The 19,761-nt window shown below is 39.5% G+C and overlaps 1 protein-coding gene across 4 annotated transcripts in view; it reads left to right on the top strand.

The window, feature by feature from the left end:
* Positions 1 to 19,761, top strand: part of fstl5 (follistatin-like 5) — a 148,589-nt gene that overhangs the window by 113,925 nt on the left and 14,903 nt on the right. For all 4 annotated transcript variants that reach the window (XM_046406169.1, XM_046406168.1, XM_046406171.1 and 1 more), the window contains 5 exons: positions 1,785 to 1,946; positions 2,522 to 2,656; positions 14,562 to 14,588; positions 14,814 to 14,932; positions 19,143 to 19,292. In XM_046406169.1, coding sequence (XP_046262125.1) covers positions 1,785 to 1,946; positions 2,522 to 2,656; positions 14,562 to 14,588; positions 14,814 to 14,932; positions 19,143 to 19,292 — 593 coding nt within the window. The remainder of the gene's footprint in view (positions 1 to 1,784; positions 1,947 to 2,521; positions 2,657 to 14,561; positions 14,589 to 14,813; positions 14,933 to 19,142; positions 19,293 to 19,761) is intronic.

Here is a 19,761-nt window from a genome sequence, read left to right as displayed (position 1 = left end):
TGCATTTAACACTATGCCTCAGCTCCTCTTAAGGAATAGAACAAAGATACAGACACTTGGGTACACGGATAAATTGATAACTTTTCATTGTTTTTCACAGTGAGAACCACATTTTAGGCCATAACACAACAATCCCTGTGCTTATTATGACAAAGTCTCACACACGTCTAACAGGATGAAATGATGCAGTAGTATTTTATGTTCACAGGATCAAAGGTCACCCTTGCTGTGGCATCATATTCAAGGATACAGGTCAGGAATCCGAAGGGAGATTGTGTAGGTATCGATTCAAACAACCTTCATTTGCTGAGTGGTTTAAACAAACACAGCTGCCACAATAAACACATGGCTAATAAATCTAGAGAAAGAACATGACCCATGCACACACAAAGAAAGGGCACCAGGGCTTTTGTATGCTTGTGCATGTGAGCAAATTAAGTACAAAATAGTTTGTATCCATGGGTTCTATTCAGTCAGGCGTTTGATTGGGCTGAGAGGCATTGACGTACTTGGAGCTTCTCTGTGACTTTAATTGGTGAAGTAACCTGGGTGCCATGAGGACCCTGTGCGGATTGCATATTGGCACTTGGGTCTACGTGAGCTCCAAAGCCCGGGAGTGCCGTGGTGACCAGATGGCCGTGGCAACCATCTTCAGTCCTTTCACTCACCTGGCTGAGTAAAGACTTCCTCTAACCCAGTGCCCACAGGAAATGGTCTCTACAGCACGTCTGCTTTCTATGCTTCTGCCAAGACTCTTGCTTCCATCCTCCGCTCTCTGTGTCTCTGAAGTCTGTTTCAGAAAGAGGACACTGATTTGGGCCACAGAGGCTATGAGGGACTGCTCAAAACAAGATGGCAAGATAGCAAAATTTGATGTCCCTACTTAAACTGCTGCCAGGTTGTCATCCATATATGTGACGGGCTGTTGCGAAATGAGTCATGCTGCTTTTTTATGGTCGCTCTGTAAACAGTTCACTGCCACTGTCCAATTCTCCTCCGTTATACTGCCATCTTCTTGAAATGTTTTATCATTGTTATGCTACTGAGAGAAGACCTCTTCCTTTTAAAGGATTATTTAAATTCATTCTTTTGATATTCTCCATGTTTTGTGGAGCAAAACTCTAACAAGTTAGCCCGCGGGTGTAGGGCAAAATGTGGGGCATATTCTCAGCCAATGCATAAATGCATATTTTTAATGTATTTGTGTGTTCTATTGATTTATGTTGATTTATGGTTCTTGGAAGTGCAGTATGCAGGACAGTTTTTTTCTTTGTTTGTTTTTGCTTCAGGGTAAAGCAGTGAAACTCAAGCATGACACTAGCACAATATGCAGCAAGTCAGCCTGTGGAACATTTTTGCAGATGAAAGCAACATTTAGTTTGTACCTTTTCTTTCTTAACATAATTTGTTTTCTTTGCTTCTATCCCTTTCATCTCCTTCCTGACCAAAGGTTAAATAAAATCAATGGCAACCAAGTGAAATCAATAGCATCTGAGCAGAGATCTTCTCCCTTATTTATCTATCTGATTTGTTTGGCTTCACAGAGCACATTAACCTTATCTAAAGGCATTCAGCAATGCTGAAAATACACTTTATCCTATTGATATTGTATGCTAATGCAAAACCATAAGTTCAGGACTTGGCATCCACTCCAAAACTTCTCGTTCAGTAAGGGTGCCTCACTCCTCAAGTGGTACAAATGTAAAAAGTAGTGTGGGATGTACTGTATTCATTAATTTTCCCATCTCATCTGTCTCCCTGTCCTTTCTTTCACCTTATTCCAGTTCCTCCTGTCATCCGAGTGTACCCAGAGAGCCAAGCCAGGGAGCCGGGTGTTACTGCCAGCCTGCGCTGCCATGCTGAGGGCATTCCCAGCCCCCAGCTGGCCTGGCTGAAGAATGGCATGGACATCACTACCAAGCTGTCCAAACAGCTCACCTTGCAAGGTACAGAGGAGTCAAGAGTAGTTTGGCATGTACACCTGTGCACACGTTCTTACTAATACTAATGCTAATACTAATTCTAATAACTGCCAATAATTACCTTTATATGTGTTATACATCAATGTATGCATTTCCTTTCTCATGCTGTCTGATTTCCAATTATTTTTGTCCTGCGTAATTACTTCATGAACAGTGATAGAAGCCCAATGACTGTTTGAACTCCTGGTTATCCAGTCCCATATCATATGAGGGTTATGAAGTTTTTTTCTCGTTCTTTCAATAAACTTGAAAGCCAAATGCATTTCTTTTGAGGTTGTACACAAAAAACACTAAATCAGAAACCTTTCCCTGTGCTCACACAAACAGATCATGTAGCAGACATGTGCCACATTCTCACTTTGAACTCTACTTTTTCTACTTTCTACTTTTTAATTCTCCTTGAAACAAACCTCTCACCTTCCTTCATATCCAACACAGTAATGTTGGCAGAGGATGGTAGCACAAAAGTCGCCTTATATCTCTTTCTCGCAGGCAAACTGTCCTTTTTTTGTGTCTGTTCTCTCTGTTGTTCCTCAAAGCTAATGGAAGCGAAGTGCACATCAGCAACGTGCACTTTGAAGACACCGGTGCCTACACCTGCATCGCTAAAAATGAGGCTGGAGTGGACGAGGACATCTCTTCACTATTTGTGGAGGACTCAGCACGCAAAACTTGTATGTATAAGTCATGTTGGCCTCTCTTTTTATTCAGCAGATAATGGAGCCATGCAGATTGGAGCTCTCAATAATTTACCCTCTTGGGTCTCAATAGTTTTTTTGCTGTTATGCAATAATAGAGCCGTTGCAAGGAAAGTAATGCTGATACTATCTATACTCTACATGTCTCCTGGTTTGGAAGCAAGAACAGTTAATAATGCACCCCACCATCCACTCAGGAAGTCACTTTTGACTGGTATTTTTTTCTCCATTATAGTTGGTTACACCACAGGGCACAACTTAGTATTATTTTCATTAGTGCTGAAAAGATTAATTACATGATCAACAGTAAATAAATGCAATCTCAAAAGTGCCAAACATTGACCGTTTCTTGCCTCCTAAATGTGAAGGTTTGCTGCTTTTCTTTTCACAGTAAATGTGATGTCTGTTGGTTTTGGCCTATTAGTCAAACAAAAAAAGGCATTTGAAGATGCCACCTTGGGCTCTGGCAATTTGTGATAGGCAGTTTTTACAATTTTCAGAATGCTTGTTTTGTCAGTCCAAAACACTTTTAGCTTTGCTGCTACAGTGAAGATTTTGGCTTTAAAAAGATGTAAATAACATAATTTAAAATCAATTTGGGATCTTGGGGTTTCTACAGATGTGGATTGCACCAGATAAGCAGTATCATTTCTGGGGAGGGGGTTTGCGGTTGGGGTTTCTTCATTGGTTTCGGAGGATGCTGCAATGCTGTTTAGCTGTGAAGCTCCACAAATGTTTTGAAAGAGACTTACCTTTACCTTTCCATTGGCACGTGAGGGGAGTAGATAACTATATTTAATTTTAGGCACAGATTCAAATTGATTAAGGTGGTATTTCACGTTAGTCGTCAACTGTCAGTACGTAACCATGTATAGTTGTGACACGAGTAACCTTATTTGTCAAATTTGGAAGCATTTTTCAGCACAAACAATCCCCTCTTGTTCCCACCCCATGAATAGAGTCTCGCATGGTAATTAACTTTGACCTTCTCGGAAATGTCAGACTCTTTCTTAGGGGTTCAAGAACAGTTGTTAGCTTGTCGTACTTTCCCATGGCTAATTACCTTTCCCAAACAACACACATAGCAACTCTGCAGTCAAGTCACACATCTATATCACCACATCTGCTGGACCTGACACGTTTAGATTCCCGTGGTACAACACGTCGTCCACCCAGCCTGTCACACATCAGAGGATCATGTTCGGCGAGGTCAGAAGTTGCTCATGTTCTCTGAAGCTTTTGATGCCCTACCTGCAGGCCAAAATGGTACTCAGAGTTGGATATTGCAGACCCTTTTAGAGAGAGCAACCCCAGAGGACAGCAGTTCAAAGGGACATCAGCAGGCAGCAAGACGTGGCTTCACTACTGTGTTATGAAAAGCAGACAGGAAAAAAAACAGACTTTACTGCCCTATGTAGTTTGGCATGAATATACTTGACCCATTCTAGTTTTCCTGTGAGAATTATTCTGAAACTTACAAGTGAGAAAATTGAAGTCGATTATATATCTTCCCTGTATTGGCTGTCTCTGTGAGCCTGAGGCTAATGGTCTGCTCCTCTGGTTCTAAAAATATACACCCTGACAAGTCAGCTTCTTAAAATATTACATTACATTATCTTGATATCATAGGAATTTCAACATAGATACTTTAAAAAGTGGATATTATGCCCCAGAAAGCCCTTTAAGGATATTGCTCAAAATATTCTCGTAGCCTCAACAATTTCAATGTAAGTTTGTTTTAATTATTAATTGCTTTACTGATTATTTCCTCAACATATGAATTGTTTTGGCATTTAAAAAAATGCTCTAAAATGTGAGACAGTAGACAATACTTGTAAGAGTACTTCTAAGTGGACTGTTTGGATATCTGTTAGTGGTGCCATTTTGCTTTAACATCTTACATATCAGAGGAAGAATAGACTTATTTTTAAGTTCCTTTCAACAGCTGAAAGATAGTGTTAATTGGCAGTGAGTTTCATACAGCTCACCCCATAGCAGTGTTTGTACCTACGAATCATTTCCAGGAAGTTCCTCATTGCCTATCTCAAGTGATTACGTTAAGTATAGAACACTGGGATGATAAGTTAACAATAACAAAGGATGACCCAGAACATAGTACATTCAGTACAGTCAAAACCAGTCAAGTATTCACAGCACTCTGCCAACTTTGCCTTCACATTGTCATCACAAGAGCTCTTGGAAAATAGAGAAGAGAACACCAGAAGCATCAGATTGTTCAACTTTACAAATGTAATTAGTTTAATAGTCACAAAATGTTGAGTCAAGTCAAATTTATTTCTAAAGTGCTACAGTAATCTAAAGTGCTCTTAACATGGGTCTATCACAAAATACTTTACAGCTAGAGCTAGGATGTGTGTATGTGTGTGTGTAAGTTGATTTTGTATTTTGCTTCCACTCGGTCTGAAGAGTTTTCAGCTTGAAGAAAAATGCTTACAAATGTCCAGTGTTTAAAAATCTTAATTTTGACTTTCGGTACGTGAAACAGCAATAACATTTATGAATCGATAACTGTGAGGTGAGGTGTGAGACATTTGATCGAATTAACTTGAGTTGTATGAAAGTATAAATAATAATAAACTGGATGTTTTTTTCTTCCTTAATGTGGGTGTTCAGTGGAGAAACTGTATAATATATGAGTGCAGCCTTGTTTATGGCTGCACCACTACTCATATAAGAAGGTGAAACAAACAAACACAGAACTCATTAAATCTGTGAGAAGGTTGCAGGTTTGAGTTTTGACCCTCTCTTGTCATTTGCATCATCTTGGCATTTGATTAGCCACTAGACATGGACAGATATTTTTATTGGGCTCTCCAATAAGAGGGGGATGGGTAATATTTTCTTAGAAAGCTGCCAGCTGTCATCTGTACATCAAGGCTTAAGGCCAGAACAGAGCAACAGGGAATGCCTGAGAAGCTGATGTGTGTTGTTATGCTTAAGTGTTAACACAGCGAACTTTATCAGACTTTGAGTGTTATTGTACGCTGCAGCTGTTTTTACCTGAGAGATCCTTTCCTTTTTAGAGGATATTAATAGGTTTAACAAACAGATGTTATCATAAAATTAGCAATTAGACTCAAATTCATCAGTAATAACAAATAAAAACACACTAATCAGAACAGGAGGCAGACATGTTAAAGTTCATTATTACAAATAAATACAGATAAGACGTTGATATAAATGAAAGAAAAGAGACAATAATGAAAAGATGACAGGCTTCTTCCATATTTTTTAAGATCAGTTCCAAATAGCTCTTAAAAAAACATCAAATGAAAGTTTTGCTTATGTAAGTGAATTTTTTGTTAGGTTGACCTGACCAAACATTGAACAAGGAAGAATAATTATGTTTGTGATCACTCATTCAGAATCTCTGCCTTTTTCTTCGAGCACTGTGTAATGCAGTCTATTCAGAATCAACACTCACTTTTGTTTTTTTCTTTGTTTGTTTTGTTTTTTCCCCCAGTAACAACAGTTGTAAGATCACACAGCAACTTTATGTATGCTTTCATTTTGTTCTTCTGAAATTTTTGTCTATTTTTATTCCCATCTCTCTATCACTCAAACACAAACAGTCCACTTCAAATAACATAAGTATCATCTGTTAGTCATGTCATTCACTGACAGATTTAAGCAGCAGTTAGGCAAGCTGGATATCATCCTTTTCTCTCATTATCATATACCCTATAGTTCAGATGGTGTTGTTCCTTCAGATGGATCAAAAAATCAAAACTGCTAAAGTGGGCCACTAAATATACTTTGGCTGTTATTATACCTGGATGGCCCACCCAATTACAGTCAAGGAAACACTATAAAGTTAGAGGAAATTAATACCATAATGCCTGAAAGGAAGACTGAGGGGGCCTTGAAGATCAATCATAATCTAAAATCATCAGACTGTCAGACCCACTTGAGACCCCAAACATTCATACATTTAATTACATCATATGAAAAATGTACACAACCAATAAAATTGTTAAAATCAAAGTACAAGTACGTGTCAAATGAATTACAGCTACGTCAGAATCCTCATTCAAGCCCAGAGGCTGGAGTACAACCAGTGTGAAACCAGATTTGCTCCATATGGCATCGTGGTCTGGCCAGACAGGCTCTCCAAAGTCACTGGCCTAGTTCTCACCCTTGTATAGATCAGCATCTGGCTGATCTATCCTGGCTTCAGGAAAAGACTACAGGGACAAATATGATGGAAGTCATGTAATCTGGGCATATCTGACCTTAAGCACACCAAACCCAACTGTAACTAAACGTAATCATGTTGAACATAACGCCTGTCAGATGATTTTCAACATTTCTGTAACTATTTTGTCCCCTAGTTTGTTTTTAAGCATTCATTCTTTTGGATTTTCAGCTTCTGCAGAAGGCATTTGATGTTTGCAAGAACTGACTTGATTGTCTTGAGGCTCAGGGCAGAGATATGCACATTATTAAAATGGGTGGCATTTGTAGCAGAAATAAGGACTTTTTTCCAACCAAGAGTTCTGCACAGTTGTGGAATTGAGATGCTGGTGGGCATGTTGTGGCACCAGACTACCCTTGATCTAATACAACTGATCTGAAACAGACACAGATTCAAATGACACACTGTGATTATACTTGGAAATGTTTTAGAAATCTGACTTGGGGAAGAGTAATGATCTCATTCTATGAAAGCATTGTGTTTATGACCTGCCTTAGGCTTCTCATTCAGACAATAGAATAAGAGGGAGAGCTGAATAACTAACTAAGCCAGTTGTCAAAGGGCTGAAAAAGGTATTAAGCAGGAGATGAACTGAAAAACATGATTTTATGAGCAAGGCATGAATGATCTTCTTTAGATGAATATACCACAGAGCATCTTGAAGGTCAAAACCTTCTCTTCGGCAGACGCAGCTACAAAGTGAATTGTTTTTCTCTCAAATTTACCCAAGCGCTTCGTTGTTTGGGAAAACCTGAGCAGTCACTATTCTGAGATCTCTTTACCACAGAGTCTGTCACCAGCAGGCAGAGCACCATCCATCTCTGACAGTCTGCTGCTAAACTGGCATAAATATCTGCCCTTCACAATGTGCCAATTATTTCTGCAATGTCAGAGGATCTGTGAGGCTCAGAACGAGCATTTGTTGCTTTAGTCTCTTCACTTTATGTCTCTACATTACGCTGCACTTCATGCTTCATCTCAGGAACTGGCAGAGTACTGTATAGTGGATACACTGGCTCAAGCAGGTGTCCCTTTGCCACGTTTTGCTGAAGTGGATCAAAGTGCCAATTTCAGCTTGTGTGCTTTTCATGTCTATTTTTTTTATTTCTTATTGTCTTTGCACATGAATTATGTTGATATACGTTATTCTAGTGTCATTGTAGAACTGATGCAGTGGACATTTTGGGTCAGTTTGTAGGTTGTCTAAGACTAAAGTTTCACTGTATGGACATTTCACTCTTAATTGGTTTCAATTAGAAAGCTAATTAGCACACAGGACACAACATGGCAGGAGTACCAGCATTTTACTTGTTACAGCTGAACCCTTGCAAATCATTAAGACTTTAATAAGATTTTTAGATGTGTTCATTGTTTATTGCTAATTAATGATTTCATCGCCTGGCATTAGCCATTTCTGGACTCACAGCTGCTGACATTTTAATAAGCTGATAGTTAACTGTTAACTAAAATCAATTTTACTTAAAAATAAAGTTTATCGTTGGATACACATTTCTTACAGTGATGACGCCCTCTGAAAAGAAATAGCAATGGCAATGAGACAAAAAGCTGTGGGGGGAAGTGAAAGGATGAGACTGTACTGCAAACATGGTCTCAGAGAAGCAGCTGGCCGACAGGAAAATAATTATGACTGAAATTTTTAAGCCAAGTTTCCACCCACAGCACCAGGAATTTTCAGTTCCAGGAACTTCTTTCGGGGGGGCACGGTGGTGCAGTGGTTAGTACTGTCGCCTCATAGCAAGAGGGTTCCAGGTTCGAATCCCGGTCTGGGCCCTTCTATGTGGAGTTTGCATGTTCTCCCTGTGCCTGCGTGGGTTTTCTCCGGGTACTCTGGCTTCCTCCCACAATACCAAAAACATGCACATTAGGTTAATTGGCTACTCTACATTGCCCCTAGGTGTGAGTGTGAGAGTGTGGTTGTTTGTCTTTGTGTGTTGGCCCTGCGATTGGCTGGCAACCAGTCTAGGGTGAACCCCGCCTCTCGCCCGTAGTCAGCTGGGATAGGCTCCAGCTCCCCCATGACCCTGACAGATAAGTGGTATAGAAGATGGATAGAACTTCTTTTGTGTGTTCATGCTTTCTTATGGTGTAATTGGCATCAGGTAGAAGGTGGTAGATCAGTACTGGACATCCCTGCCTCATAACCGTGTCTGGTCTCTAGTCACGACTCCAGCATGCACACTTCACTGAACTTCACTCCATATCCTGTTGTCTATACTCACTGCTATGTGACTCACTGTAAAGACCTGTTAAGTAATGTATGACCACATACCTTAGCAGGAACAGAAAGTCTAGTAGGCTGCAAAGTGAGTTTGAATGTTGCACTTAAAAATATCTCCACTCAGTCACGAGTCAGTTGCTAAGTCTTAAAACCTCACTTTTGTGACAAATCAGCAGAAGGCGTGAGATTGTTTCAACTGTTTCCAAAACTACAGAAGCCAAGAATGGTGTATTAGTATTTTAATGCTCAAGATCTCAAGTTAATTTTTGCATAATTTTGAAATAACAAAGCTTATTTTCTCATGATAAAAGGTTAACTCTTTGTTGTGTTATGTTATCTGAAGATTCCGAAAAAATTAACCCATTATCACAAGAAAAGAAAAGCTCGGTTCCTTGTTATACTTAAAATGTTTATCAGAGATCAGCAGTACTGTGCCAGTTTGCATAGAAGGCGTACTGACAAATATAGGAAAATGTCAGCTCAAGAAGTACCCATGACTAATCAACAAATCACGCTATATTTCAGTCTTATTTATTTGTGTACTTTAATATACCATTCAAACACCCACCAGTATAAGTAGTTTATTTGACAATTGTCTCTCACAAATGTCTCACTCTAAAAAGTCCCTGTGGAAACAAATGCTGCATAACAATACTAATATTACATGTATCTCTTACAATAAGTAGCCATATCGTAAATACTCCCATATCAAATCAGGTAAAAGATTCTTAATGCAAGGATCAAATGTTGATAAGAAGTTTATACGATTTGCTTTGAAACTCCCAAACCCACCCCACAGAGCAGTGTGTGTATGCCATGGTCCACTATTATTAATCTTTCAAAGTCATTCAATCCTGATAAATTATTTGTTTTTAAAAATTTAAAGCATTATTTTCTTGATACATCCAGATGTGGTTGTTGTCTCTTGTGTGAAAATACTGAGACTACTTTTTCAACATTTCCTGTAACCAGGAAAATGGCTTGAGGTTATTTCATCCAGTTATTGGATCATTGTCGTTGATGGGTAAACCTTTCACTTCCCCCCAGGACAAATCATGGCATTCATCCTAATACACCTTCGATTTCCAACCTTATATCCTCTCTATCTTTGCTCTATACCATTTCTTTGCTCACAATACTTCAACTAGTGTCATCTTCCATATACTGTACTGTCTATATTCCATACTTTTTCAGAGAGACAAGGAGCTCCAATCAGTGAGATTCACTGGTGAAGTGACTGGTTGAAACAAAGCTCTGCAATCTCCCAGGCCTTGATAGTACATGGATGAGAACCACCAAAGTCTTAACAATTCTGCAGTCTGCATCAACTCATGCCAAAATTGCATCCATGCTTCCATCAGTGGTGCCCCCCCCCATCACAGTGGGCTTTCATACAGTGTTGGACACGCTGTCAGCACCAAGGAGCTCTAGCCACGCGGTGACACTATCCTCAGTGTCAGCAGCCTACAGCCTGTCGACTGTGTTTCATGCTAAAGGCTTTCTGAAATGAATATTGTAAATCCAGTGGAAAGTTAAAGCGCCTTTAAGCCCTGGTTATAGCATGACAGCTCATGAATATTTCTGATGGTGCATTCTGTAAAAGAGTTGATGTAATAAAAATAATAATGAATCAGTACACTGATCTTTTCCCATTGCAGTTTTGTTTGTGATGAGCACAAATGAAGTTTTGAAGTATTAAAGCCTTCACGAGTAACTTTTGGGTTTTTTATTTCAAATCTCTCATGGATTTTTCTCTAAGGATTAAGTGTTTTGAATACTTTTCCTCTTAAAAAAAAGATGATACAGCCTTCAGTCCTCCACAGACTTTTGGCTTTAATTCTAGCGCAGTTGGTTCTGCTATTTTGAAACCTTTTTTCTATACCTGACTTTCAGTTGTACTGCTGAGGACTTGCTGTTGAAGTTAGCCCTTTTCCTTTAGGCGCCCTTTCATTTTGTGCAGCATAGAGTTGCTAAAAGCAATGAAAAAAGTTGTTAAAAATCTGGCTGAAGAATGAAGGAGTAAAATATAGAAGCTGAAAGCTGTCTTGTCAGCTCCAAGTATTCACTTGAAAGACCAAGTCACCATCAGTTTGTGACCACTTTGAATTAGACATGAAGATTCTCAGCATTTAAAATGACCTATCATAACTTTTCCTGACTCGAAGCCTTTTTTTTTTTCACTTTGTAAATCACACAAGAAAAATGTGCCCTGTAATGGAACTTACCTAGATACAGTTTTGACTTATTGTTTGACCTCCTAAAACTTTTCTGCTTTACAGTCGAGACAAAGAAGGCTTTGAGTGGTTTAAGATTCTTAACTCTGAGCAGTGGATGCCAAACTGGCAAAAGACAGTTTTTGTTTTGCTTTTTTTAAATTTTACTTTAACATATCACTATTAAGTAAATGTTGATTGCACAATATAATGGCTACAGAACAATGAGGCCATCAGCATTTAGACTGGTTCCCTATATAACTCGCTTTCAATTTTGTCTCCCACTGGACAGAAATCTCCTGGGAAAATGAAGGCAGACTGGTGATCCAGTCAGGCTGGCAGCCTGGCATCATTTCCAACCGTGTTCATGTGTCCATTATAGGCTAAATGAATGAATAAACTCATGCCTTTGTCCTGTGCTGCTGGCAGTTGCTACTGTGAGGAAAATGGAAAGCGATCTGGTTGTCTCTGTGGCAGGAGAGAGAGAAAAAAACAAAGAAAAAGACCGTTTGCAAACACAAGGAGGGGAGAAGTTTCCTGTTTTCACTTTCAGTTTCCACTTTCTTTTGTAAAGTATTTACAATAAGGCAGTTAGTTTCTCTATATGTTTATTATCCACACATCCAAAAAGACCAAAAGCAACAAGGAGTTGATCCTCATAGGAATGGCCTGTGTAACCTGGCAACCCTTTCAAAGTCTTCTGTGTTTCATTCCTCTGTGGCACACAGCTCCATGCTTGTCCAAAACTCATTAAAACATATCGATGAGACACAACATTGCAATCGGTGATATTTCCCTGAACGTGGGCACTTTTTGACTTGATTCCTCATTCATAAAGTTGGTAAAAATTCAGGAGATGGAAACACAAAAATATTTATATATCTTACATGAAATTACAAGAACTCTTCAAACTACATTGTCAGCCAAATGGTAATATAGTCGCTCATAGTGCAAAGCTAATTACGAAAACTGGTTTTAAATCAGTCAAGTACTCTCTGAATCTGAAGAAAAGAAAAACTAAAATATGCCACTGTTGTACACTGTTCTTTCTGAGAAACAATAGCGAGGATAATAAAAGACAAAGAAGACATTCAAGATAACAAAATTAAAAAAGGAAGATTTGAATTGATAAAAACAAATTGCTGATGGTCTGCTTCTCTGGCTGAGACCAAAATCAAGGGGTCCTGACGGATCTTTATTCAGGCCTGGGTGTACTTTAAGTGAGTGAGTGGCAGGTGTATGCATAATCTGTTTGGCACAGCTGCAGTAATGGATATGTGGTGTACCAGCCCTGCAGATTATGAATCATTGCACTGAAAGGACATTTGTTTTGTGTCAATGTAGATGAAGGGGAAAAAAAATCAAGAAGAGGGTTTGTTTTTGTTTTTTTGTTTTTTTGGTTGCATTCCTTCCTCATTGTCACTGCCTACAGCAGTTGAGTGAGCACTCAGCTTTTCACGACACATGCAGTTTGATAGTAATACAGTATTAGAGCATTGCTTATAATTAAAGCAGAGCTTACTGCAGGGGTCAGTGTTTTGTAAGACACCTCTGGGACAATCTCTGGAAGAGGCAGCAAAACCCTATACACCCAAGGCAGAGTTAAATTTTGCATTTCCATCTACTGTGACCCAATTACTCTACGTATATTATGCATTTGCTGTCTTTTGCCATGCTGCTGTGGTGAACACCACAGGCTGTTTGGCCCACTGTGGCAGCAACGTGCTCTTGAAAACAAATTGAATTTATGTAACCTTGCTGACGGGAAGGAACTGCTGGAGTCCATGCTGGCTGGTGAGCGTGGCATTCCCAATGTTTGGGGCCCTGTGGAAACACAGTTATCACCAGCAGAAAGAGTGAACTCACCGCCTACAGTGGCAGCCAGCTTGTTTTGCTATATGGATGATGAAGTTGATGTATGGGCCCCTTGTATGCGTAGAACAGCCCCAGTCTTTCTGCCAAGTGATGAATAGCATCAATACAGTGGACTATTGGAAAAGACCAGGGCACACAAGATCTCATCTCAACTCCTCTTTTCAATTTTCTCCATTTTCCATTTTTGGCACATCTCAAATAAATTGCATTGTTTTTCTTTTTGTTTCGTCCTTCCTTTTCTTGTGCCTTGATCTATAGACCTCCACTTCCTTTGTGCAACTTTTAATGAGCTAAAAGGTATGCAAGAGTGCACAGGAAACACTTGACAAAGCACTTTTGAAAGATTAAGGCTGACTAACAGCACTGTGGTGTCTACTTGGCTTTGTCTCCCCCCTTTTTCTTTCTCTGTGTCTGTCCACCCAAGCAAGAGGCTGCGGGAATGAGCATTGCAATAGAGGCAAGATTAGAATCGGATGTGAATTGGGTTGGAGATTGGTTTGTAGACTGAAAATGCCTGAAAATGGAAGATGGGCTGAAAGCAGGGGGAACACCAGGGGACAGAAGAACAATGAAAGAGAAGGTCACAAATAAAAAGCCAGTGTGAGAGCACAGTGTTGCTTCTTGTAGGTTGGAAAATAAGAATGATTGCGCAACAGAATTTGCTCTGATATTTGCATGGAAAATAACTTTATAATGGCTCTAGATTTTCTCCACAACACGTCATTCTTTAGTTATGTAATTTCACGTAATTGCATCTTTCCGCTCACCCGGAGGCTGCTCTGAAAGCCAACAGCTGGTCTGTGTTTTAGGTCACCCATTAAAGCACTCAGGGTGTTTCGTGGCTTTTATTCCACATTTCATGTCATTAGTTGCTGCTAAGTGAATTTAATGAGAAATTACCTGTTATAGGAACAGCCCAAACTGTTTTTTGCCACTGAACAAAGAGCACACCAATCCCTCATAATGTCTCATGATTATCATCTGAGCCCAAAACCTGTGGGCTACTCAAGGGTGTCTAAGACTGCTTATCCATAGAACTCATACACATGGATGACGATCTGATTTCTAAGATTTTGTTCTTTAAACTTTTGTAGACAGTATTTTGTTGACTACACTCCATTTTCCAGTGTTTGGTATCAAATTATTTCCAAGCAGAGGGCTCTATCGATTATTTGTTGCACTGGGTGTAAGAGTGATAGTTTCCATAAAACTTTCATGTGGTCTGCTTTCCTGTTTACCTGAATAGGAGTTAGTGTTTGGGTGTTAACTCTCACAAAGGGACACTATTGATTCTAACATTGATTTCCAACCATCCTTTCCTCTTTTTCTCCCTCACAGTGGCAAACATCTTGTGGAGAGAAGAAGGTATGTCTAGACTGCTTCTGCTTCACAATAGCGTTCATTAAACTGAGTTAATTGAATTTTTGTAATAGGGTTACTGAACTGTGATGAGAAGGATTAAATGATTTGATGGTTTGAAAGTAGATAGCAATGCTGTAAGCTTATTTCCACTGCAAATGCTTATGCTGTGCAATCTCACAAGCTATTTTAGGTATGTACTGTAAAAGGGAATTTTTTTTGCTTCTTCAGGTCTCGGTATTGGCAACATGTTCTATGTGTTCTATGAAGATGGTATTAAAGTCATTCAGCCTGTGGCATGTGAGATACAGCGACACATTAAACCCAGTGAGAAGCTGCTGGCACTGCAGGTAAGGGGTCAGAAAAAGAAACATTCAGCTTTTTTTTTTCGTTTTTTTTTTCAGTGACTCGCTTTTACAGTGATTCACTGTGAACTGCATTGCACGGGACCATCCCAGCCATCTGTCTGAGTTTAAACACTTGGGTCTGACTGTTGGAAGAGATCACCTTTGACTACGTATAGTATAGAGCTGAAAGTTACAAAGACTGCCAATTTTCAAGATATTTTCACCAGAGTTAAATAGGTGTTTGACAGTGTTTTTCAGCTCACTGTTTTGGTTTTATGGTCCACAGAACCTCTCATCAACCTTGTTTTCAACTGCAGCGGAGAGCAGAAAAAAAATGCACCGTGCAGCATTCTGTTGCCTGACCCAATAACAGCCACTGAAATCAATCATAAGCAGTGAACAATCCTATAGTTTGTGCTGCGATTTAGATGAGATTTGTAATCCTGTGCAGACAAGCACATAAAGGCTCAGTGTTGTGCTTAAGAAAAGGCTTTGCTGTTGAACCTCCAACCACCATGCCATCTTAGATATGGTTTGCAGGTGCAGGTTCAACAGGAACAGTGCGGCTTTCCCCTGTTCAGTCCTCATCAAATGAATAGACAAACGGCTGTAAATTTGTTATGTTTTTTTTATGGAAATCCCAGAACTGGAGGTTTAGACTAGAATAGATGGTTAGGATGAATAACGGCTCACCAAGACACTAAACAGAAACCATGTAACACATAGAAGGAACATAACATATGGTCACTTTAATGGGAACTACATACCTCTATATTTTGTAAGTTAAATGTTCCTTTGTAGATTAGGGACATACAAATGCTATTTTTCGTCTTTGGTGAGAACATTTTGGATATTAATGGTTTTGACCAAATGACACTGAAGAATATAAATGATGAAGAAAACTAAATTATGGTTAAAAAAAAAGCAAAAAACATAAACACCAACATCAAAAATGGGACATGATAAATTTAGAATGTGTGAAATAAATGAAAAGTTGCTAAAATGTTTAGTGCATTTCAGGTTTAAGAAAAGGAAGGTTGTACTTATTCATCATCTTTAGTTTAGTTTTTTTGTTTGTTTGTTTGTTTTTTTACCACAGACCAGTGCAGCTAAGTACACAGAGTATATGTATCAGATTATAAAGATGTTATGGCATGTATATTAGCAAATACTTGCCTATTTACACGTCCAGCAGACACTGAGCAACATTAGCATTCATTTGGTGTCATGTTTATGTCCTGTAGTCCAATATTCACTGTCCTTTTTTGTTTTAACTCTTTTTTGTCTCCTGAGGGAAATATCTGTTTGCACAGTGGGTTTAACAGACCATTTTTTTTGCTGAAAAACAGCTATTACTGCTGCTGCAAACTGTGCCGATGAGAGGGGTCAGATGGAACCAAAACAGTAAAGCTGTTGTTAAAACTGATCTAAAAGATGTTAAAATACCATGTAGAGCTGAGGTCAGAGTTGGATGACCCTTTCCATTTTACATGTAATAAATCTTGCTATTGTGGACAGATACAACGTATCAGTGCCATAGTGCATGGATTAATGCACCTTGAAAGTGGTTACTAACAGTCAAACATGTTCTTCAAGCCAGTATTGCTTGAAAACAGCAACACACATTGGACATAGGTGCTACCTTAATTTAGTCCAGTGACGGACCACATGCAGTCAGAGCAGGTTTCACCTCTCAGTGGACTTTTTACACCCAGCCACCACTGACTCACTGTTTATCACTAAAGCTTTCAAGGAGAAAAATATTCAAAGCAGGTTGCTGATAGATTCCTGTTAGATTTACATGTGTTCTCGATTGGACGCTATCCTCTGAGCTGCATTTCATCCAGGAAGCCTGCGCTTATTGGATGGCAGTTATACAAAAGCGATGCAATGAATGCACAGCAATCAGCCAAGCATTCCTCTGAGAGGTGTGTTTGTATTAGGATATCAATCCAGTGCTGTCACTGAGGATTGCTGTGTGAACACATGTGAGGCAGCTCTCGGCACTGCACTCACGTTTTCTCCATCACAGAGGAGCACTGATTGATTTGTTTATGGTAATCGCACAGCCTATCCATTCTCTTTAACCACCACATAGAGTGTTTTACTGTGATACAGGGAAAACACTGAGACGTCCAATTGTAGAGGAGTCAGTCCACGAAGTATCTTTATTTTGCCTCCCTTAACTTAGAAGAATCTCCAAAGGTGCATGCAAGTTTTTCTTGCTGTCACAGAATTATGTTGTACACTGTTGTGTTGTCAAATGGGTATATGTTAGCAATAAGCTATGGATACAAGGCTCTTTAATACCACACACCCAATAATTTTTTTAATTTGTTTATTTTCATCATGAAAAAACAAGTAAGCTTGATTATAATATATAATAATTGATTTTCTGAATAATATTTGCAAGGGGAAAATCAGTTTATATCAGAGGTTGTCGATATATGGCCCTCAGACATATTTTGTATGACCCCCAATTCGGCATGCAGGCTTGAATTGAGTTTACCATGTGAGAGACTGCTGTAAATGTATAGCAGTTTGGATTGAAACCTTGAGAGAAACATCTTGAGAGAATACAAGTGAGCTTGCTGCTATACTCTGCTGTGAAATGTCTCTTTTTGACACTCAACTGGATGTTGCCGCTTCACTGTTCTCTGCAGTTTTCCTCCCCACAGACAGCTGATGTTGTGTCACAAATATATTAGCTCCGCAAAACATCTATTGGCTTAACTGGGGAATATCAGAACCCTCATATTTCTCGACATAGCTCTTTAAATGTCATCCTTCACATTCACAAGTGAAAAGAGTAGAAATGGCTTTAAAACATTTTTGCAGTAGTATCTTTTTTACAGTCTCTGGTTAAGAGATACAGTCCAGTATTGTATTGTATTGTTTCTGGAATGGTTCCAATGCTGCAATGTTCTACGCAGTAAGGATTTTAGTGAATCCATGAAAAATATACAGTGTTCTGTATCTAGAGAGTGTATGCATTTACATAATAAAGGGGAAAAAAACATATCTGCAGTTTAAGAAGCTGTCAGCTACTAAATAAATCGGATGCATGCTATGCACCCACACGCATACTGACATATGCAACACACATAAACACAGGGAGGATTACAGCCGCCTCCATTCACACCTTCGGCTGCGCATCAGATGTTCGATTTCTCACCTCTTAAAGGTGCTATAAGTAAGATATTTACAGCCCTGTAGCACAAAATGACCACGGTGTGCGTCTGAGGGGGTTTCACAGGGTTCAATACCAGTGAGTCAACGATTGCAATTCAGCAAATGACTGGCTTTAAAAAAAAAAAGACTTTCCACACCTCTTTCAGACGGAATAGAATGACGGATGAAAGTGGACACTGACAGACATTACAGTTACAAAGAACTGAAAACCTCATTATAAAGCTCAAATATCCAAAGTGCTGTTGCTGTTTTAGTATTCTGCATCATGAAATGACCTCTTTACTACATTTTATTATTACACGTCAGCCCAAATTAACCTGCTTTTCTACAGATAAAATACAAGGGACAGGATGGGTGGAGGGCTCAAGTAGAGATGAGATAAATTTAGCAGTGATGCCACAGCTCCCCCTCATCCCTGATAGAGTTCACTGAAGTTCATGTATTATCTAATGCCCCTCTAATTCAGAGAAGTTGGCCTACGGGAAGGCAGCTGTCACAGACTGCCTCTGCGGTTGTAAATATGGGAGAAGAGTTCATCCCACCATGCCGGAGCCCTTCATTCATCCTTGCTGGCCAGCAGCTCCCTAAATCGTCATGCACTCTGGAACAGATGACTGGGCAGAGCCTGGAGGCTTGGAGGGCTGGGGAGGGGGTGAAGGAGAGGAAGACTCCAGAGACAAAAGGCTAGTTAATGCTCCTATCGGCCAAGAAGGGGAAAGCTGCCAGGACTGGAAGCAGAGCTAAGATCGGCTGCAGGCTTTGTCCGCCGAATTATGTATGGACAAATGAGAGCGATTACAGAGATTTTTCAGGAGCTTGCAAAGCTCGTTTATCTAAGTTGCCAAGATAACGAGACTCACATCAGCATAGGTGATACGACTGCGAGCAGTAAACAACACAGAATAACGACTGGAAGAAGATAATTGGGTTTTAATGAGACATATTTCCCTGTGATATGGAAAAAACCCCCCAAAAACAATTAGTTAACAGTGAATGAGTGTGCTTTTGTTTCCTTCTGCAGGAGGAGGTGTGCCCAACCACACCAGGAGAGGAGGTTCAGAGATGTGTGTGGTCATCAGCAGCCAACATCAAGGACAAGTTTATTTATGTGACACAGCCAACCTTGGATCGAGTGCTCATAGTTGACATCCAGTCTCAGAAGGCTGTCCAGGTAGGTTTCAGGCTAAAACTGGGTTCGTGTCTATTTTGCAGCACGGTAATAGCTTACAGTGTTAGAAGGGTTAACAAGTTTACATAGAGCTGCTGAAAAAAATGAAATCTGCTCGTGCCTTTGTAACAGGAAAGATTTTTTCTAACAGCGGTTTAAAATCTGCTTCCATGTGTGCCAAACAGCCTCAAGGTTGCAAGGGAAAAGAGTTTTTTTCTCCTTTTTGTCCAAGAGTTACCAGAAAAGAAATCCAAATTCAATCACTGATTGAATGCGATATAGGTCACAAGAACCTTAAGTAAATCATTACTTCTTTGAGTGACTTTACTGAGTGAATGACACATGTTTTCTTCAGGTTGTTTGTTTCAAAAACAGGAGTCATCTTCATTCAGAAAGACCAGTATTTGCGTGCCTTGGATTATATGCTCTAACTTTCACCAAAAACGCAAGTGACATTTGTTCACGGCTTGTT

This window comes from Scatophagus argus, chromosome 12 (genome assembly GCF_020382885.2).
Source record: "Scatophagus argus isolate fScaArg1 chromosome 12, fScaArg1.pri, whole genome shotgun sequence".
Taxonomy (NCBI): domain Eukaryota; kingdom Metazoa; phylum Chordata; class Actinopteri; family Scatophagidae; genus Scatophagus; species Scatophagus argus.
Note: the sequence above shows the minus strand (reverse complement) of the source record. Positions and strands in the feature narration are given on the sequence as shown.